At 39.4% G+C, this 14591-nt stretch overlaps 1 protein-coding gene and 1 long non-coding RNA gene across 4 annotated transcripts; one reads left to right on the top strand and one right to left on the bottom strand.

Moving 5' to 3' along the window:
• Positions 1 to 8071: 8071 nt before the first annotated feature.
• LOC124215222 (DGAT1/2-independent enzyme synthesizing storage lipids) lies at positions 8072 to 13536 on the bottom strand. 3 transcript variants are annotated; one of them, XM_046618341.2, is made up of 6 exons: positions 12779 to 13157; positions 11039 to 11183; positions 10795 to 10889; positions 9942 to 10303; positions 9649 to 9852; positions 8072 to 9359 (listed from the first exon to the last, which is right to left on the bottom strand). In XM_046618341.2, exons 1-6 carry the CDS (start codon positions 12825 to 12827, stop codon positions 9243 to 9245), a joined length of 972 nt encoding a protein of 323 aa, XP_046474297.1. In that variant the 5' UTR covers positions 12828 to 13157; the 3' UTR covers positions 8072 to 9242. The 3 variants fall into 3 exon arrangements, with proteins under 3 accessions (XP_046474297.1, XP_046474299.1, XP_046474298.1); XM_046618343.2 differs by having other exon boundaries at positions 12907 to 13154; XM_046618342.2 differs by lacking the exon at positions 8072 to 9359 and adding an exon at positions 9366 to 9556 and having other exon boundaries at positions 12779 to 13536.
• On the top strand, positions 8072 to 14553 carry LOC138190712 (uncharacterized). Its single transcript, XR_011176787.1, has 4 exons — positions 8072 to 8219; positions 13192 to 13236; positions 13566 to 13700; positions 13982 to 14553. It is a non-coding gene; the product is annotated as an uncharacterized lncRNA (long non-coding RNA).
• Positions 14554 to 14591: the final 38 nt, after the last annotated feature.

Genomic DNA, 14591 nt, shown 5'->3' on the forward strand with positions numbered 1-14591 from the left:
GTGTTTGAAATAGCCATGTCGGAGCGCTGCTGTCTAGGGATGTACGTGGGGTAGGGATGAAAATGTGCCAATAATAATATTATTATTAGGTTGGCGCTGCATTGCGCACGCGTTGATTATCCATCCCTCGATCACAACGCCGACCAGGCGGCCACAAAGTGAGATAAACAAGCGCCCGTGAAATGAGCCACCCCCACTACCTTCTTTGCAAGACCTGTATGTAAGACCGTGGTGGAGGTAAGGCGGACTCGGTGGGCGGACTGTCTCCATGTATACCTAGTATGTATAAAGCAGCCCCTTGACACACGCTGCTAAAAGTGGTTCGCAAAATGTCCCTCGATTCTGCCGCCAATCTCCACCACTAGTGGCGCTAGTAGTTGTCTGACAAGCTTGCGCGCGGTCAGCGAAGGCAGCGAACGTGTCAGAAGTCTACTACCGCCACGTAGAGGAACTAAAGAACGGGGACAAACCCGTAGAATTTTTTAGCATACGAGCAGTGGTGAGTGTCGGGGGGCTGGTATAAAGTGTCCGTAAAGTAGAGGCAAATCAAGATGGCGTTGCTGCAGCAAAAGTTCCACAAAGCGCCAATCCTGATTGAACGCTGGTTGTTAAGCGCCAATCAGATTGGTACCCTTATTGCATATGAGCGCCATCGTGGTCACTTTTTGAACCCCTATATGCTGCTTTTGGCGGACACGTTTTCAGTTGACAACCCATGTGAGACACTTCTCCTTACCACTACCATCGACTATATGTCGATGACCACTACCCTCCATAGCCTAGATAATTCGTCCCTCTCACTCTGGATTTTATTGGTTGAGAGAAAATGTATCGGACAACTTTGTACAGTGAGAGAGACAGGTTGTACTTGGCATAACTTCTCTATCGCACTCTTCCACCACACTTTTCTGTACACGCGAGGCTACCTCCAGTGGTATCTAGTGTTAGCTTTAAGTGTAGGTCCGGTCGTCGGAATGCGGAGTTGACGGAACGGAACGTGAATGAAATATAGTGGATTTCCAAATCCGTTCTGAGTCTTGAACCGTCAACTGAAGAACATAAAGACTGATCCCCCTGGATAAATTTTTGTGACAATTTTTCGCCGGGCAGGTGGGCCCAGGTGGACCTAGGAGCGTAGGAGGGTTCTGCTCTATCGACTCTACCTAACGAGCTCGCACTTACAATCGTAGCAGCCAAAGTAGTGACGGTATGAAAGCTTGAGATTGAGTCCGTACAAAGTGAGTACGTAAGACTACTTGTCAAGTGCGACTTAGAAATTTCGATCAGCTCGATCATCCCCGTGAGATGGTGCATACTATAAATTTTATAATTTTCCAGGAGACAAACTAGATTATCTACGATGATCAGCTAAAATATGAAAATAGAAGAATTATTCATTTCGAAATGGGATTCTATTCGACACGCGCTCGATGTATTCCGTAACATTATTATTCATAATTATTCCAACAACTTTTCATTTGCTCTCTCGATTTCGAATTTTCGTGGGCGTAGAATCGAAACGCTGTTTTAGCTAGTCGCAAGGGGAGTGTCTACGTTGGGTAGAGAAGCAGAATTGTTTTTCGAATAGTGTTCGGATGGATAAAAATTCAGAGTAACTGTAATACATCACGGATGCGCTAATTTTGATCGAGATGAAATGGATGCTCCGTATATGAGACAGTATTTAACGCAGTGTAGTGATTTGAAGACCTGAAGAGGCGATAGAGACTGAAAGAACGGAGCTTCTTGAAACTTCAAGTACATTTTAACAGACATTTAAGACGTACGAGAAAATTTTTTTATCATCCAACTGTCACAGAACGGCAGCGTTATCAGCTGACCCGTTAACTGAAGAAAGTAGTGTATATACGAGAGTTCTAATCCAAAGATGGCGGCGCTCCCCCCTAGCTCCCCCCGACCCTCGGCACACACACACACACACACACACACGCAAAATAATTCCTGTCGAGACTTGTTTTCCGTCGAACGTCATAAACGTAGGTATTCGGGCAAGGGGTCTGGGCCCCGATTTTTTTATACCTGCACTACCCACTACCTGCTTTGCGTTGACCAATTTTCATTGCATGCTTGGAAAGCTATACATTGGTACTCTACTCGCAGCATTTGCACAGATTTTTATACTTAGGTGGGCATCCATCGTAGGTGGCGGCGGGTTCGCGGAGAGGGGGAGGGGGAAAGGGTGAAAACCTGTTCCAACACGCTTTTAGGCAACATGCAGCTGCGGAAGCGGGTCACTTCAAACGAGCAATAAAACCCAAAAATTTAGGGATGGCGGGATGGGTAAAGGGTGGGCCCAGTCGTCTCTGACGTCATTTTTCCTTCCGAGATGCGCAGAACGCAGTGCGCACCGCATCTCTGACGTCATTTTTCCCTCCGAGATGCGCAGAACGCAGTGCGCACTGCCCCCAAATTCTTGAGATTCATCTGTACAATGCAAGGTGCGTCTGAAGACTCATCAGTCTTACACGATACGTGCAAGTGAAAACTTCTCAATATCTTCATCATCCGCGTCAAAGTCATGGCCGTCGAAGCGTATATGGGACTTGCAGAGCAGATGGAGGGGATGTACAATTTACTGAGAGAGCAACCACCCGGAGAAGAGAATGACGCTGTCATCAATCATTGGACTGATATTGAAATTGCGAATATCCAAGTTCTGCGCGATATTTCCATGCAACGAGGAACAACCGTTGGTGCGAAAATACGGATCCAACATACGATCACGCTCCTGCAATCTTGGGTGACGAAAATCAAGCAGTTGCAGCAGCGCACAGTGGTGACGGGTGAAAATATCGGTACTCCTGCGGGTGTTCAGTGGGACGATGTGGATAGTGCTTTTGCCAGCCGAATCAGAACGGGGGTTGTCACAACTCTCTGTCATAAAAATTTTTCGAAAATGCCAAGCATGAAGAGATCTCCATCGAAGTCAAGAGTTTCAACACCTCCAACGTGGCGATTCTCCTCCCATCGAGCGATATAAATGGCTGGTTTATACGTGCACGGGGTGATCTGCTATCAAAGGTGGAAGATTTCGAGCAACGCGATTCCAGCTGGAGTATGATTGAGATCCTCAACATCGCTGTAAATATCAACCGCTATCAGCCTCTCGCCGCGGGAGCTTCAACATTCATCGAGCTGCCCCAAGACATTCGACATAAAAAGGCTGTGATCAACGTGAGGAACGAGGACAAAAGATGCCTTCTTTGATCCGTCACAGCAGCCCTCCACCCAGTCAACACTCACACTGAAAGGACAAGCCGTTATCATCGATATATTTCCGAGTTGGACTGTACAGGTATCAAATTCCCTGCTACTCTACATGATGTCAAAAAGCTTGAGAGATTGAATAATTTGCACATCAATGTATATCGTATAGAATATCAAACTTTTTCGCAACATGCAAAATCAAATAAAAGCGTCATCGTGCCAATTTATTTGAGTAAAAATTTGCATAGCGTAAACATTGACACGATCCATCTTCTAATGGTTGAGAGTAATCCGGAAGACGATATGACTGGTGAGTTTGCACCGAGATTCCACTTTGCTTGGATTAAAGATCTTTCCCGATTGGTGAGCAAACAATTGTCCGTTCATGAACACAAAACGTTTTTATGTGTCAGATGTTTGTGCCGCTTTAGCGTGAAACACGCCTACGACAATCATCGACAAGATTGTATTATGCTAAATAAAGTACGCATGGAATTTCCCAAGTGTAAAGATTTAGTATTTACCAATTTTCAAAACAAAGGCACCGTTCCATTTGTCGTATACGCCGATCTCGAATGTATATTAATCCCCGAACCCGTAGATGAATTTGAAACTCGTTAGACTTGTGAAATTCAAAAGCATGTCCCGCACAGTGTGGGGTACTACGTACATTGCGCGTACGATGAGATATTATCGGAGTTCCACGGTAATCGCGGTGTCGATTGCATAGATTGGTTTATGAAACAGCTTATGGATTTATTAATTCAAGTAGAGTCACGCATCAAAAACATAATTCCGATGAAGTCTCTTACCCAAGTGCAACGCGATCGTCACATGCGCGCAAAGAATTGTTATATTTGCGAAAAACCGTTTACCCCTGAGGAGAAAAAGTGTTACGATCACTGTCACTTCACGGGTAAATATCGTGGTCCTGCTCATAATCGGTGTAATTTGAATTTCAGAGAGTCGCACACAATTCCAATAGTTTTCCACAATTTGTCCGGTTACAATTCTCACTTTTTAATAAAATCCCTCGCGTCAACTTTCCCCGGTAAAATTACACTGCTACCCATAAATAAGGAAAAATATATATCCTTCATGAAACGCGTCGATGGACCAATGATGCACTTGAGATTCATCGATTCGTTTCAATTTATGGCTAGCAGCATCGATAAACTTTCCACATATTTGACCGATACCGATAAACGCATAACACGTAAATTTTATAATAACCCGACTCAGTTCAGTTTGATGACCCGCAAAGGCGTTTTTCCCTACGAATACGTCGATTGTTGGAGGAAACTCGATGAAACGCGATTACCTGCAAAGACGCATTTCTACTCTCATCTCACCAATTCAAATATTAGGGACGCTGATTGCGAGCACGCGAAAACTGTTTGGGGGGAATTCCATTTAGAGTCATTGGGTGACTATTCAGATTTATATTTAAAGACCGATGTTCTTCTGCTTGCCGATATTTTCGAAAATTTCCGCGCTAGCTGCTTCAAAACATACGATTTAGATCCATTGCACTACTACACTGCACCGAGACTTGCTTTTGACGCGATGCTCAAGCATACCAATGTAACTTTGCAACTTTTAGACAACCCTGAAATGGTGTTATTTATTGAAAGAGCCATTCGAGGCGGCATAGCACAATGTTCTAATCGACACGCTCGGGCCAATAATAGATTCATGGGAAAAGATTATGATCCGAGTAACGTGGAATCGTATCTCATGTATTTTGACGTGAATAACCTGTACGGTGCAGCTATGAGCGTGCATTTACCGGTCGGCTCGTTCGAGTGGGAGTATCAGCACATCGATATTACAAACCATCCGGACGATTCGCCGATCGGTTACTTTCGGGAGGTAGATTTGGACTATCCTGTAGAACTCCACGAGGATCACAAAGACTTGCCTCTTTGTCCCGAGCATTTTACTCCTCCAGGTAGTAAGAACGCCAAACTCGCGACCACCCTTCACCCCAAAACAAAGTATATATTGCACTATAGAAATTTGAAGCAGTGTTTGAGTTTAGGATTGAAAGTAACGAAAGTGCACAGAGTTTTAAAGTTCGCACAATCTCCATGGCTCGAGCCTTACATCATGCTCAACACAGACATGCGTAAGCGGTCGAGGAATGAATTTGAGAAAAACGTTTATAAACTAATGAACAACGCGGTGTTCGGTAAGACTATGGAGAATGTGCGAAATCATAAAGATGTTAAATTGGTCACAAAATGGGAGGGAAGAGGTGGTGCGAGAACGCTTATTGCCCGAGCAATCTTTCACAGCTGCACTGTATTTGGCACTGATATGGTTAGCATTGAAATGAATCGTGTCAAAGTTCACTTTGCTAAGCCGATTTACGTCGGCGCATCAATTCTAGATCTGTCAAAAATCTTTCTCTACGATTTCCACTACAATTATATTAAAACCAACTTTTAGAATAAACAAGCTAAATTGATGTATACCGACACAGACAGCCTTATTTATCAATTCAATGTGCCTAATATCTACGATATCATCAAACGTGATGTAGATACAATGTTTGATACCTCTGACTATCCGCCCGACAATGTGTATGGTATTCCCCTTAGAAACAAGAAACGACTAGGGTTAATGAAGGATGTAAAATAACGGTAAAATTATGACAGAGTTTGTGGGACTGTGAGCAAAGCTGTACACATTTACTACGATGGGTGAGGATGGGGAAAAATATGACGGTGGCGTAAAAGTGAGTAAGCGTGCCAAGGGTGTAAAAAATTCATCGATAAATAGCATCACGTTTGATGATTATAAGCGCTGTCTGATGGCTTACCAAGAGTTGACTCTCCCACAGTATTTAATACGCAGTAAAAAACATGAAGTAAGCACGATCGTACAAAAAAAATTGGCCCAATAGCTATAGGATAAACTGTAGCCGTAGAATTGATGTAAATATTTGATGTTTGACGCCTCGGACGATCCACCAATGGGGCGGAAACGTTTCACCATCAATACGATGTTTAATGGATTTAAAAATGTGAATTCATATACTTAACAATTATTTATTTATTATTATTAATATATCGAGCAATTATTCATATTTATTTGTTTACCACGAGAAAAGTTTTCAGAAAATGAAAAAAAAAGTTTTACAAAAAATAAAATGTGTAATAATCGTATGGAAAAATTGCATATCATCATCATCATCATCATCATTATTATTATTATTATTATTATTATTATTATTGTTATTATTATTTTCATAGTACAGAGTATGGCACATGTGCGTACAAAGGAAATAAAATGTGGAAATATTTGTATATTCAAAATCGTTGATTGTAATTCGGAAAATACATACAAATTATGTTACATGTCTGTTTTATTTATCCAACTATTGTGCGAATTATCAAAACCCAACCACTTCACATAGAACAGATTCCCCCGTTTGCGTAATACTTTCTCCACAAGGTAGCCGTCGGGATATTTCACTTTGGCGAGCTCTTCCTCGTAGAAGCCCCCCTCGATAGGATGATCTTGATAATCGGTAAGTTTGTAGGTGGGTGGATTGGTATTTTTCACCTCACTCACGGTGAATATTTCTGTCGTCCAATTGGGTGTATAGCCTTTTTCGAATACATTCTTGTACTTGCTGATTCGAACTCGATCGCCTACACTGAATTTCCGCGCTCGATCACTTCGTTTGATTTGCCGAGACTTGTATACGCCTTGATACAGTTGTTTTTCATTGTCCGTGCAGGCATCCACCGGTTTTATTCGAATCGTGCGATGCTTGGTGCTATTGTAGGACTTCATGGAATTAACCCAAAATATTAATACACTTGTCAAATCCTAGGAGAGTAAACCGCTTCCACATTTTATTTTTTCAATGTTCGACTAAAACGTTCGCATATCGACGCCTTTAAGAACCTGAAAGCGTTCCAACAAGCACCAAGGCACAGTGTTCGACCGTGTAACACAGTGTCACACTGTGTCTCCTTGCTGGAAAGCTCCCTGTGTTACTCGGAAGGCGAATGCAGCCAGCATCATGTCGAAATCGGTAACTCTCTGATGTTCTGGAATAAGTTCTCAACTCTACCGTTGGAACATCTCAGGGGTCGCAAGCGCATGAGGATTTTCGGGTGTCACACGAAAGCTCATTAGGGTAACTGTCTTCATATTTTTCAGTGAATGCTTGAACGTCTTGAAAAACCTAGCCATGGAGCCTTACTCTAGGCTCCATGAACCTAGCCGTCACATGTGTACCAGAAATGAAATCAGATCAAATTTTTTCATTTCTGATAATAACGATAGTTGCAAACGTTATATGAAATCGAATTCTACAGTTTAGATGTATATAGATATACTTTAGCTGGGGTGATGTTACACATTACGTTTTTTAAATTTATATCTGCTTCAACTTAAGAGGGTGCCATATGGACGTTGACGTATATATCTTCCAATATTGAAGTCAACGTATCTCAAACTCGGAAAAGGGCCCAACGGTTCATTCCATTCTAGAAAACACACTGAAATACAGTTTAATTTTACGCGGAAATAAAGAAATGGCATGAATTCTACGAAATCGCAATAGTAAATTCGTAGATTTCATGATTCATTCATTCATATGATTCAGAAATAAAGAAACTGCAGGAATTCTACGAATTTACTATCCCGATTTCGCAGAATCTGTGCCATTGTTTCATTTGTGTCTCAAGTGAAAATGAATTGAAGTGTTTTTGTGTAGAATTGCCAGAGAATGGGGCTATTAAGCCATTTTTCGCGTTTGCGATAGCCGACTTTGATATTTGAAGACATATATGACAACGTCGAAATCGACTAGGCACCCCCTTAACTTACTAATTTGGTTTTTGGCAAGCTTCAGAAAATGAAATTTGGAAAGGTTCCAACAAATCCTATTTGACAAGCAAAAATACTAACATCAAGACAGTTAACAACTTTATTTTACTGCTTCACCACAATTAATCATACAAATATCAACGGTAACATCACCGCTATTTCAATATTTTCACAGATACACGTAATTATAATATTCGTTTTCTTTGCTTAAAAATTATCAAGTACAAATACAATAAATATACAGACCATTTGATAAGTACGTTGCGCAGTTGTAATAGATTTTCATGAATAATAATTACTCTGCTATATATACCTATATGTGCTATGTACCATATTACTAATCTTTAACGTGACATTCTCTTATGTGTGTAAAAGCAGAAAAATTTTTAGGGTACGTACATACTGACATGAGCAAAATTAATATTTCAGGCCTATAGTTCAATATGGTGCAGCATAATACAGGGAGGATAAAAGTGCGAATGATTTACATTACATTATTACGACAAAATGTGCCGTATTTAACATAATATTAACTATCAAATTGCTGTGGCGTAGTATTACAGTAAGAACTACTTTTTCCCCATTGTAAGCTAATTTCGTCCACGCTGCTTGGAAGATAGTACTAGCGAACAAGTCAATCAAGAACAGAGAGCTGAATCACATCAGTTGTCAGAGAAGAATACTGTTTGCAAGTGCAATCAAAGTATACAACAATTTCTCTATGCATAAAGAATATTTTTTTTCTTGTTGGTACTTTCAAATGATTACCTGCTAAAAATCATCATATCGAGGTCAATTCGGTAAAACGTTTATGCTGATTTGTTAAATTTTGGTGTGTATAAACTCTCATAAAGAATATTTGTCACTGTGGAATGTTATGTACAACCTTAATTTATATTCTCGGCAATTAAGTCAGATCTTTGTAGTGCAGTTATCATGTTATGATTATCCAAGAATGTTGTATACGAAATTGTCTAGTTCCAATATACATATAATTCTCTCAGAGTCTTGTAGTTGCGGATAAATATTCAAATGTATTTGAAACTCTGTTGTGTCAACTTGGCATGAAACTATTATTTGGTAATAGAATTATATTCAATATTATTGTAATACATCATACAGTCGTTAGACTGAAGTTCACTTGACCTCTAATCTATCTATATGGGCTATTTCTCATACCGAACATCACTAGACATCTGGTAAACTCTCTCCAGGAGAGCCCTTGTTATGCTTCCAGGCAATTTTTGATGCTTCTTTATTAAATCTTCTAATGCTGTTGCTACCTGAGTAGATAAATATGTTCATTACCAATTCAGAGTGAATTATCCGTTTTTGCAATATTTGATTCTCTCAATATTGTCAATTCCGTTTCACACAATTTGCTGAACCCATGATTTGATATATTAAAATTTGGCTTATTACTGTCATGTAGGATCGACCTTGAAACTATATCTCATGAAAATTGAAGATACTTCGGTAACTGATAAAAAAAAACCAATCAAATAGAACGACATAAGTCTCCATTAGATGATGCAATATAAGATTTTAATAGAAAAATGCATTTAAACATACCTTCACCTGGAGCTCTTCAGCTGACAAAGAACTGTCGTACGAAATCGGTTTGCCAACAAAAGTAATAAGTTTCACTGGAAAGCCACCAAATATTGGCACAAACGGAAATCTGGTTGCTGCATAAATCCGAAGCCATATTCTTCTACCCCAACTCACTGTCCTGAATGCTTCTCTCAAATTCCTTGTAAAGATAGGAATTATTTTCTAATATGAAAAAATGAATGATTTTTAGACAAAATGGGTACATAATATTTCATACTTTCCAAAAAGGTAGTCAGATCTATTAATCTTACCACTTTAGCATCCAGTGCCACCTTAGCGAAACCTAATCGCTTCTTCCACATAAGGCGGTAATAACAGTCCCCAAATTGTGCCTCGTAAACACCGCCAGGAGAAATAGCTAGCATGTTTCCTTCTTTCAAAATAGATGAACATGTCTGTATTGTACCAGGAATAACTTTCAAAACGTCGGATATGATGGACCAACCAGGAACTTTGAATAGGAAACGATCGGCAACTGTGTGAATTAGTTTGGAATTGTAAAGGAATACTTTGGATATGAAATAGTAAAGGTCTATCGGAATAGCTCCATGGTAATATACGAACAACACTGGCTCGTTTTCTGGAATATTATTCAGTCCAACAATCTCGTAACCTGTCAAAAACCATGGTAAATAACATTAAATTATATATTTTTTTTTCAGAATATTTTCTACTTCAGATTCAAAAGTTTAATCAATGACTATAAAACGAATCTCTCACTTAAAAATCCTGCAGCTTATCTACATTTACAAAGTGAAGAATATTCGATGTATTTTCATTTCAACATAGTTTAATACGCCTAGAAAACATTAAAACATCGACTCTTCTCAACATTTTTGTGCAGATAATCATTCAACAATAAAAAGTCGACTCGGACATTGTCTTCAATAAACTCAAGCTAGTAACTACATCCAACTTGGTCTAATATTTCAAGATTGCCACTTTGAGTGGCCATGAAATTAACAATTGCCACACTTCGATTTTGCACAAAAAATCTGATTTCGGATTTTTGAACTGCATGGTAAATTTATCCTTCAAATTATTATCAAACACTATACTGTGCGTTTTCACAATATGACATTGGATTCCATCCCATTTACACACCATGCCATATCCATCCGTGAGCATCCCAAACCGCGGCTACTGTATTTCGCGCTGCATTTTTCCAATCCGTTTCGTACGCATGTCTTAATCGGGCTCTGAAACAATGTTCCACGTAAAATTGAGTGACACTCAAAGAATATAAATACATAATATAGTTCGAATCTCAGTGTGGATGAACTGCATTCTTTCATTTTAAGTTTAAGCCATATCATTGAAAAACTGATGTATGGAAATCAGACCATACCTATGTAATTTGTAGACATAAAGAATTGATGCAGTGGCGTAAAGGAGTACGACGATCACTAAAGGAAGTAGAAACGTAATAAGTAAAGGCATAAGTAGCCATGATAGCCAGAGCGTGAAGTCCACGTCGATATCGATGTATTCAACTGAAAAGGATCAAGTATCATATCATTCTAAATTGTTTGTGAAAGTGAAGGCACATCATATGATGTCTATCGATTCAATGCTAATAGTTATCAACTCTCTTCTGCCTCTACTGAACGAAAAACATTTCAACGACAGTCATTTCATTCAAACTGGATTCGTAGTGTTTTTTGTAGCTGTTGTGTGGAGTTTTGCATTTAGCGACGTTGCAACAAAAAAATCGAAAGTAGAAATATTTATAATGGGGGTTTTCAGACTACAGAATTGTCACTCCAGATGGTCCGTAAGCTTGCGTATTTTGAAAAAAAGTTGAACGGACTCCGTCATCTGAATCATAAGTTCAGAGAAGACAAAATAGTTTTAAAATCTGTGGTAATGTTTGTGTTAATGATAGGGAACAGACATGAAAGAATATCCCTAGTATGTAATAGGAATGAATCTGAGCAAAATTGAACCATGCCAAGATATCAATGATTTGAGAAGAGATTTTATGACCGGAGTGTTCAATATGATAAAACTCTGATGTTTTTGACCTGATTTAACCATTTTTGGGCTCCTTTTGCTTGTTGACAAAGTTTCCACAACTTGTATGAAAAAAATTTGATAGATCACACATAAAAGTATTCTCATATTATAACGTGCAAATTAAGAGCTGACAAAAATCTGTTATACCGCTGTAACTATTTACATACATTTTGAAGATGTCCGCTTGTGAAAATTTGTTCAAGCAATTTCTGGCGATATTTATGGCAAACAAAATAAGTCCAACAACACTAGATTCAGATCAAAAACACAAGGGTCAAATCCTTACAAATGTTTCAACTATAAAACTTTTCCTCAAGTTGTGGATACCTCATCTCGATAATGCTCGGATTTGCTCAGTGCCATTTTTATTATATGTATATCAGAGATATATTATCATTCTTTTTTTATTATCATTGGTACAAATAACATTTCTGGAGATTTTTCATTCACCTTTTGATTCAGATGCTGTTCAGTCAGTTGCTCAATAACTGAGGTTCAAATACATTCAACTTCCATTATACTATCATGAAGGATTTTTATGATTTGTCATATTGTACTACCTTCCATCGGTATTATCAGTCATATGAATGCTACTCTGATACATACGATTATTCTGACCAATTACTGTGTGAGTACATAGCTAAAGTGGCCCATCTGGGTTTACTCTATAATAAGGATAGATGTGGTGAAATAAATAATCGTAATTTACGCCTGCCATAACTGTGTCGATCTCATGCACTGCTTATTTCAACAAATGAAATTATTATTTCTGATAAAAAATTAAATCCTGCCAAATTTCACAGATGGCAAAACGTATTATTTATCAGAATTTCACGTTTATACTAAAATTATCTCACTATCCATACTTTACTCAGGTTTGTAATAATTCAAAGTTGGAGACACAGTGCATGTGAATTAATTAGCAAGTAACCTATATATCATCAGAAGTGATTTGGTAGCAAATTGACGAAATAGTAAGGCCTAATGTCTAACATCACGTGTAGTTACGTTTAGTTTTGGGGTTAGAAGATGATGCATTGTTTTTTCAATAGAAAATAAATAAAATGTTTACCTATGAAACCACCTATCATCTGCCAAATATTTGGTACTAACGATATCATGTTTATAAATTACGATTAGAGGTGGACAAAATGGAACAAAATAATCACAATGTTTAATAAATTTAATTAATTCACGCACATAATTGTCACTGATGTTTTTTTTTTGTTCTTTTTTTCTTTCTCTGCAAAACCCTTGCGCGTATCCTTGTATTTCGCACTTTGGGGTTAGTTTCTACAGTTTCTTGATTTGAACAGCTTCTGAATTCGGATTCGAGTTATTCTGTCCAGCTGAGTGGAACAAATATAGAGTGTGTTCGGAAATTGACTGACAGTACTGTCAGTACTGGTTTTCCGTTCTAAAATGCTTTTCAGCACGGCTGACACGACTAAAATGTATCACCATTTCGTTGGACATTGGTCCTAGGGAACTACTGACTTCCGGCTGTCGAGACTGTCAGCAGCGAGCACGGTCTTACATACAGGTCTTGCGACTCAATAGAATTCCAATGGTAGAGAGTGGCTCCTCTGTTGAAGAAAAATCCAGATGGAGCTGCGATCGAGGGATGCATCAACATAACCTACAATGTTTGAATAAGCCTTTGACACGTCTTATAATATGTAAATAAAATTTATGGGTTAGGATTCCACGCCCATGTGACGCGCGAGCGCGACTATCGTCATCCTTGTCGCACCGGGCATCCCTCGATCGCAGCGACGCTAGCGGCTTGACACGTTAAGAGGCCCACGTCGAAACTCAGAGTCGCAAGACCTGTATGTAAGACCGTGGCAGCGAGGTAGTGCAGAGCCAATAATGCATATGGCACCGTCCTGTGAGCACATGCAGGGGGTCCGCACTCGAGTGTGGAGAGCTGAGATAGAATAGTTCCCAGCTGAGGGAGCTTAGCCATGGTGGCGTTGTATGCGCGCTCGGCAGTAAGTATAGTTTAGGCCAATCAGAATATACATGAATATACACCAGTGTTACACACTGGTTACACACTTTTTTTCTACTCTCAAATCCTCTCAAACGATTCTCAAAAGATTAAAAAAAAAATTAAACGTCCAAGTCCATTTTTTGAGGAGATAGAAAATATGGGGGCCAACTTCACACCCAAAATTAAAATCAATTTTCCGGAAAGACTATTAACTCTCAAACGATTTTTCTTTACTCTCAAACCCTCTCAAACGATTCTCAAACGAATTGCATTTTTTAGATTTAAAAATAATAACTTCGGGGGGCCAACTTCACGGAGGTCCCGATTGCACCTTCCGACAGCACAAAACGAATGTCCGACAACGAATCACGATATACGACTCACCAACGACCCATGGTAGAACCGGCCCAACCGGCCTAAGACCGTGCCTGGGCCATTGACGGAAGAAATTAAGGACTGTTACTCGTGGGTAAATTCGGAGCCAATACTCGGTGGGTAAATGGGCCTGAGACCATGAAAAGAAGTGTTAACGATCAATCCGGTAGTTTCTTTATCGGCGGAAACCAGCATTAGCACGCAAGCTTGTAAGTAGCATGCAAAACCTCATGAGCAACGCCATGGGTAACCGGTTTAAACTGTACTTTAGTCAATGCCCGGGCGCTCAACTGAATATTTGCACCAGTCCAAGCTATGCCGACTATTGACATACTGATAAATACATATATATATATGTGTGTGTCATACCGTACCTAGGATACAAGTGTCATCTATGTAAAGCGATTTATGCAATTGACCACTGTCACTAGGACCGGCGTTCGAATAAACGAATTAGTTGTTGAGAATCGTGAAAATGAAGTATGATGTTCCGTTAAAATATGTCAAACCGAGT

Source organism: Neodiprion pinetum, chromosome 3, assembly GCF_021155775.2.
Source record: "Neodiprion pinetum isolate iyNeoPine1 chromosome 3, iyNeoPine1.2, whole genome shotgun sequence".
Lineage (NCBI taxonomy): Eukaryota > Metazoa > Arthropoda > Insecta > Hymenoptera > Diprionidae > Neodiprion > Neodiprion pinetum.

Bases quoted from the DNA above. Each gene is read 5' to 3' on its own strand.
- LOC124215222 (XM_046618341.2), bottom strand. From the start codon at position 12,827: ATGATATCGTTAGTACCAAATATTTGGCAGATGATAGGTGGTTTCATA. The intron at 11,184-12,778 runs GTAAACATTTTA...GATCCTTTTCAG, and splicing joins GATGATAGGTGGTTTCATAG to TTGAATACATCGATATCGAC. The intron at 9,360-9,648 runs GTATGTTTAAAT...TTATCTACTCAG, and splicing joins CTGAAGAGCTCCAGGTGAAG to GTAGCAACAGCATTAGAAGA.